The sequence below is a fragment of the Clavelina lepadiformis genome, chromosome 7, assembly GCF_947623445.1.
Source record: "Clavelina lepadiformis chromosome 7, kaClaLepa1.1, whole genome shotgun sequence".
Lineage (NCBI taxonomy): Eukaryota > Metazoa > Chordata > Ascidiacea > Aplousobranchia > Clavelinidae > Clavelina > Clavelina lepadiformis.
In genome coordinates this window covers 10,594,988-10,602,254 of record NC_135246.1, presented here as the reverse complement: position 1 = coordinate 10,602,254, position 7,267 = coordinate 10,594,988, and the positions used below count along the sequence as shown (strand labels likewise).

The 7,267-nt window shown below is 35.9% G+C and overlaps 1 protein-coding gene across 1 annotated transcript; it reads left to right on the top strand.

Moving 5' to 3' along the window:
* Positions 1 to 1,729: 1,729 nt before the first annotated feature.
* Positions 1,730 to 7,094, top strand: LOC143465253 (IQ motif and ubiquitin-like domain-containing protein). Its single transcript, XM_076963450.1, has 16 exons — positions 1,730 to 1,848; positions 1,982 to 2,062; positions 2,183 to 2,317; positions 2,377 to 2,478; positions 2,573 to 2,707; positions 2,976 to 3,143; positions 3,229 to 3,404; positions 3,513 to 3,668; positions 4,670 to 4,880; positions 4,960 to 5,135; positions 5,220 to 5,390; positions 5,528 to 5,704; positions 5,821 to 5,942; positions 6,028 to 6,154; positions 6,268 to 6,453; positions 6,616 to 7,094. Exons 1-16 carry the CDS (start codon positions 1,791 to 1,793, stop codon positions 6,784 to 6,786), a joined length of 2,352 nt encoding a protein of 783 aa, XP_076819565.1. The 5' UTR covers positions 1,730 to 1,790; the 3' UTR covers positions 6,787 to 7,094.
* Positions 7,095 to 7,267: the final 173 nt, after the last annotated feature.

The following is a 7,267-nucleotide window of genomic DNA, read 5'->3' as shown; positions in this document are numbered from 1 at the left end:
TACAACCATAATATTATCGTTATCGTTTTATTCGATGCAATTATTGCGCATCTGTAGTATAGCGAAAACTTATGTATTTTTTGAGGTCAGAAGGCTAGGTTTGATTTTGGATACCATGTTGCATGGTAATTTTTTACTGACATAGGCCTAGGCTAATTCTGTAAACTTTGTCACAAACTTAAAGCAGTGATCAAATGCCAGATTACGAGCAGTTATTTCAGGAAACGTCGTAAACTTACATCAGTAATCTGCTTAGATATGTTTTAACTGTTTACAACATCAACTACATTGTACGTAGCCTACATTTTATCCACAGGCAGATCATTAGACATGATGTCATGAACTGAACTAACTAGCAGCTTCAGTTACCGTAGTTGAGTATACCAAACAACATGTAACTTATAAAGCAGCAACCGGACCTAGGAGCAATAGCCTACTTGTATTTGTTCATGTAATTAGGGCCAGTGTTGTAATGCCTTAAGTGATTGATGACCCAACTTGAGTCACATTTTCCCATGACTTGACTTGACACCGAGAGTTAAAGTCCAAAATGACTCGAGGTTTGTTATTATAGCCATGATGGCAAAATATGGAGCTTTAGGTAAAAAAACCGAATTTTTTTCCAAACTATTAAATTACTCTGAAAAAATTATCAACAGGACTAATTTTGACACAACCATGACGTTATAGGCCTAATATTAATCAACAAAGTGACTATTTTACCGACATCCGTTTACTGAAGTGGCTGAATCACAATACAGTGACTGGCATATTTTCGCTGATGAGTTTATCAGCACTCTTTTTATACGAGGTAAAGAAAGCATTTCTGTGGCATAGTGGCAGCTCAGAATTATATATCACAAAAACTTCTACTGAGGTGTGAGTTGGCCACATTTCTTTGAGTAATATTAGCAAGCGGTAGGTGAGCCCAATCGCTACAAGTATTATTGGTCATTTCTCACAATCCACTTTTTCATTCCGTAAATTAGTGTTTTTTACAGTGGTCTGAATATTATTTTATGATATTTTTTTGTGGGCTTAAGGTACTGTTTTGGGCTTGTTTAATTTTAATTTCAATTTGAGTTATTTATCCACACCTTTTAACAACATCACATCATTTATTTTTTGCCATTAACTGTGGGAAGAGAAAATATGGCGATAACCATTGTTATACAATAGAACAATAGAAACAAATGCTCATAAGCAATTAACAAATTGGAAAAGGGCAAAGCCTGAGCACTTAAATTATGCAAGTTGTTTAGTACAGTGGTGCTATGTTATTGGAAGGTTAACATGGTCAAAACATCCAAATATGACAACAGTATATTAAAGTCAGGGTATATAACTCTAATTTAAAAAAGTCAACAAGATCCAAGTACAAAAAATAACACATTGGATATTTAGAACTTAGTTGACAATAAGCAAGCAAGGAGATATAGAGAAATTGTCTGCAGGTGCTGAAAGAGGTTTGCGCTATTGTTGCTGACTAACTGATACAAAGTGTTGATCATAGGTTATAAAAATATATGTGGATGGTAAACATAAAATTCCACCAAAAGAAACAATTACCTTGCAAACAAATACTGTAGAATCAAATATTTTCAATATACAAACTCCATGAATTGATAGCTTTTAATGAAAGGGGAAGAAATGAGAACTACATCATTACTTATTTCTCTTTTAATACATATTTTGTTGCTCTTACATGATACTGACTCTTCTTTGTCACAGATTTATGAAAGTAAAATAGTCACATATATGAGTCAGTAGGACATAAAATCCCTGTTTAAATGTCAGAGGAAGTAAGAGCAGAACCAACTGAAGAACAACAAGAAAACACAGTTTCTGGTAAGTCTTTCAATTTCCAAATTTTGTGCAAAATGACATTGTCTGGTTCAAGTTCTGAGGGTTTAATTTTTTTTCCTTTGGTTGTATAATTGAGTGTATACTAAAATTATCAACATGAATTTTTTCTTTTTAGACATTGCAGCAACAGAAGTAGTTAGTTCAAATGTAGTGGAAAGCACAGAACCCGAAACATCAGCAAAAGCTGATACATCCGGTAAACAACAATATACTATATCATTTAATATTGCTTCGAGTTTTAGACCATCTTTTATTAAATAATTTATGAAAAACTAAATACTACCTTCTACTAAGTAAATAATACAAATACATCCAGGTGAGGATGCAACAGCTACATCACAACCACAGGAATCTACACCAGATGAAGACTCACAAAAGCCTGAAGCTGCTGCAGAAGAAGTAAAGGTTTCTGACCCGAGTGTAACTGATGAAGCCACTACGGAGAGATCAGGTATTGTTTCTTTGGTTGCTGCTCTACTTAACTTAATTACTTATCTGCCATTTTGTCAGAATTTCCTGACACCGCTCGTGCAGAAGCAGCAGCAACTGCAGCTACTGATGTTACGAAAGAAGAGACAGAAGTTACTGAAGCAAAAGATGCAACAGCTACAGGTCTGAAGGACAATCGTTGTCAACTTAAAGTGGATAGCTAAGTTTGCGTTACATAATGTTAAAGCAATTTACACCATCCTTAAAAATTTTCTAGTAAAATTCCAACTCTTGCCAAGCAAGCAGGTGGTCACAATAGCCTCACCTATCAACCTGACTGTCCAACAACTCAGTGTTCAACTTGCTGAAGAGATCAAAGTATCTACAGATGTGCTGCAGTTTTCTCATGATGGTGAGCAAACTATTTGTAACTAAAGCCAAGGTATAACTGATTGCAAATGATTTTATGAATAACAAATTTTTTTTTTTGGAAGTTAGAAAGAAAGATAGTTTTTGAAAAACTTTGGACTGTAGTTTTATGTCAAGGCTAAAACATATTGAAATCGGTGAAAATCTCTTAACTAGTTGTTACATTTCATATGGTGCCAGGAACTATGTAGTAATGTGTTACACTTGCAACAAACTTCCATGCAAGTTCTCTACATCTTACAATTTTGCAGGAAAACCATTGTCAGAAACTACCACATTAAAAGAGCTTGATGTTCAACCAAATGGAACAATTAGGCTCGAAGTAACCTCAAGTAATCCTGAGCAGGTGCCACTTAAATCAAGCCCAACTAGGGAACAGCCAGGCACTTCCGATGTCATAACAGTTCGTCTTATTAAAGGTAGTCAAGCATTTGTATAACTTAGTTCAAGCCTAGCCACATAACATGTTGTTGTAACAGACAAAAAAGTGTTTTTATATTTTAGAAAGCAATGATTATGATGATGTAGTTGTGGAAATCGAGAGGTATACAAGAAAGAAGCCATTTTTGGGCGGTTTTAGGCACAAATTCACTGGCGTGGAATATCATCATGCAAGTGCACAAACTGCTTCAAAGATAACTATACCAACAAAAGTTGAAAAGTTTACCAGAGATTGTCAGGTAAGGACTTTAGCCCGTATAAATACAAACTTACAAACATCATTGACCCTTCGTTTATCATATGTTGTTCTACGGATAAAACTTTAATTGAAGTTTTGTTGTTTTTAGACGGTGTTTGAAAAAAATAAGACATCACAAACCACCAATACTACTTCAACTCAAATGACCAAAATAGGATGTTATGTTTCAACGCAACATGATAAAGTGATCATAGCCGGAAAATATACAACATATCAGGAATATTTTGAAAGACAACTGAAAGCGGTGATTACTCCTTTTTATACGAGGTGTGACAAAAAAGTAATGGGACCGTCGTCATGAAAATTTTTTCATAAATAACGAATCATCCCCTTCGAGTTAATGCACTTTGGCATGCAATCCTGCCACCCTCGGAAACACTTGGTAAACTCCTACTCTTTAAGGCTCTTCAGCTCCCTCGTCACTGAGACCTTGATTTCTTCCAAAGATGAGAAATGATTTCCTTTTAGCGAAATGTTCAGCCTGGGTAAAAGCCAAAAGTGACACGTCGCCAGACCTGGGGAATATGCAGAGTGGTCGAGAGCTGCGATTTGTTTTTTGACCAAAAGCTGCCTCACAATGATGGTGTTGTGGGCGGGTGCATTGTCATGGTGAAGGAGCCACGAGCCGTCACTCCAGTTTTCCCGCCTGATGCGTCGAACTCTGTCATGGAGCCGAACGAGAACCTGCTGGTAGAAGTGCTGATTCACTGTTTCACCCTCAGGCACAAATTCATGATGAATTCGTTGTGGAAGGTTGTCCTGACCTGGGGTCATCACTCACTTCATCACGACCACTCTCGAAGCGTTTGTGCCAGTCGAAGACTCGTGTCATTGACGTCACATCGTCGCCATAAACCTCATTAAGAAGTTTGAAACACTCAGTTTGACTCTTCTTATATTTCACTAAAAACTTTAAATTGATTTGTTGCTCCATTTTTGTGCTACCAACAGCACTGTCTGACAAAATTTTGGCACCGGTTAATAACACTGCGTTACGAAAAAGCCTGAAATAAAAGAACAAAATCACTAAGCGTAAATATTTTTAACACTAAGGGACTAAAAAGTTGTGTTGCATGGTGAACAAGTGGCTTGTCGATTTGCATTAATCCAAGAGTGTGGCAGATACAGTCCCGATACTTTTTTGTCACACCTCGTATATAATTGCTAAGTTACATAAATCTTGCCTAACAAAACGTTGGTAAATAAAGAACTGAGAACTGTTTTTGCATACTTTTACTGTTATAGGTTATTGTTTTACAATCTTACTTCCGTCGATGGCAAGCCAGGAATGTGGTCTATGAATTGAAGTTTGATCGTGACCGAAGACTGAAATGGGAACAGGATGAAGAAATAAAAAAGAGGAGAGAAAAGGAAACAAGGATCAAAAAGGAATTTGAACGAAGAATGAATCCAAAAACTAAAGAAGACTTTGATCTTCTGTATGCTGCTCTAGAAAGTACGGAAAAATAATCTAATTTTAGCTCTTGTGTTACCTGCTTTCTGTCCATTTTCTTTATTCAAATTATTTTTCACAGAATGGCGTTTGGAAGAATTAGGTCACATCAATGAGGAGCTGGATGGACCTGAAAGAAAAGCTGCATTATGCGCTTTATTGGAACAAGAAACACAATTAATTGCTTCAATTGGTAGACACAAGCTTGAAGCAACCAAAGACAGCAAAGAAAAGACAATTGTCCGCTTCTTGGATAAAGTTGGTCTTTGTCTCTCTCACTTCCGAAATACATTATTGCTTAGTCAAACTGGTGATCAGTTAACTTTTTTTGTGGATTTATAGGCTGCCTCACCTAAGCGATGGAAAGCTTATGATGGACGTTATACAGAAATGGATACACAGTTCACCATTCGAGCCAAAGAAATGAGAGACATTTATAACAGCATTAATATGAAATATCTCACGCAGGATGAGAGATTAGATGTGCTTCTTACTCTAAAGCATACAGTAAAGGTAACAACGGTCTTGTTAATTGCATTTTTGGAATTGTACTACCAATGTATAGATTTGACGTCAAGTTGGTGCACAGTCATAGTATACTAAGCTATACCGTAGCAAGCTGTTTCATACCACATCACATGTTTTAATAGGAACACGATTGTAAACTTACACGAGAAATAATTGAGTTGATTGACCGAGAAGCTGACTTGCTGATGAGAGGGGTTTCAGAAACCAATTTGGATGGTCTTCGCAAGAGAATTTCCACTTTATTCTTACAGTATTGTAAAAATCCACTGTTCAACCCTGAAGCTGCAAGACTACTCAAGGTAAGTAAAAAACTGAAATAATTTGTTCTTAAAGATTGCAAAATTTTGTGTTTTTTAGAAATTGTCAAATTTTATTGTTAATCAGTTTCTCTGTACCTATGATATTTGTTATCTAGGTGCCACAAGATCCAAGCACACTCAGAAAAGATATTTACTTTTGTCCAAGTGCTAATCAGTATCTGCCATCAACTGAATTTAAAATTACAGCAAACTCAAGAGCGGTTGGCAAGTGTCGAAAGTAAGTTTAAAATGTATTTATAGTAAGAGTTATATATCACAGATGTCCAAGCATAAAACCTTTCCTAATATAAATATTTGCACAGAGTGCAAGAACTGGATAATGCTGCCAGGACCAGACAAGATTTCTCGCATTACCGCATCATGCTTAGAAACCTTCGCAGAACTGAAGAATCATACGGAGACAACAGCAAGATTGCCTATCTCATTCAGGTATTAAAATGCAAGAGTATTTTTAATGTTGTGTATGTCTCATGCAACCACAAAATTTGGCTGGATGAGTTGGATAAACCCTAAAAATCCGACAACATATTGCATTCATTTAGGAGAAAGACCTTCAGTACCTGGTGGAAAATGTATGGGCTGCACAGAGTATTTTGAGTGCGTGGGACGACTTATATGACCTTGTTCTTGTAAGATGGGACAAGGATGAGGAGTGGTCACCATGGAACTGCATCCTTCTCACAAAAGATGAAGCGATGTCCCATGCAAGACTCGATCATTTGCATGAGGTAAACATTGATTTACGGACAGATTAAAATTTACTTTTGTTACTTTTCAGTATTTAAATAGTTAGTAAAAATGTATCTGTAGATGAAGTATTTATATGTTTAATATATTTGGATACATATTAATTACTCCTCACCCTGTAAATTGTACCAAATATTTTACAGGCATATGGCCAAGTATTTATTCACAAAATAAAAAACAAACACACCCTGGCACGTATATACTTCAGCAGAATCCCAGGTATGTCTGAGCAATTGAGAAAGAAGACAACAGGTTCGCAAAGACTCCCTGGCCCTGGAAAGGTTGTGGGTACAAATCCTCTGAATGCTTTTTAAAGCCACTTTCAGAGGCATGCTAAAATGACTAAGTAGCTAACACTTGCATTGAATTTTAAATTTTTAAAAAAATCGTGACAGCTTATGGACATCACATATGTACCATTTTATTTTGCAATGTATTTAATGTTATTGTAGACTTTTGATTGTAAGTCGCAATTGTAAAGTACAGTGCATATTAAGATGGCTTGGCATGTTATGGTACCAGTAATGAGCTACCTTGTGGTGGCAGTATTATTTCTGCATTTTATCTTAACTGTGGGATTATCTTCTTAATAGTTTCAAACAAATAAAAGAGTGATTAAATATTACAATTTCTTGTTGATAACTTGACAAGGTAAATGTGTATTCATAGTTAGTGTGGTAGATAGGAAAAAAAGATAGTTATCATTCCAAGGTCCAATCAGTAAAATAACTTGATTTTTGATAAACGTTTTTGTTGTGACAGCATTACTCATACATAAGCAATGCACATATTAAT

Coding starts and splice junctions, on each gene's coding strand:
- LOC143465253 (XM_076963450.1), top strand. CDS start 1,791: ATGTCAGAGGAAGTAAGAGCAGAACCAACTGAAGAACAACAAGAAAAC. Junction 2,318..2,376: donor AGCCACTACGGAGAGATCAG/GTATTGTTTCTT, acceptor CCATTTTGTCAG/AATTTCCTGACACCGCTCGT. Junction 4,881..4,959: donor TCTGTATGCTGCTCTAGAAA/GTACGGAAAAAT, acceptor TATTTTTCACAG/AATGGCGTTTGGAAGAATTA.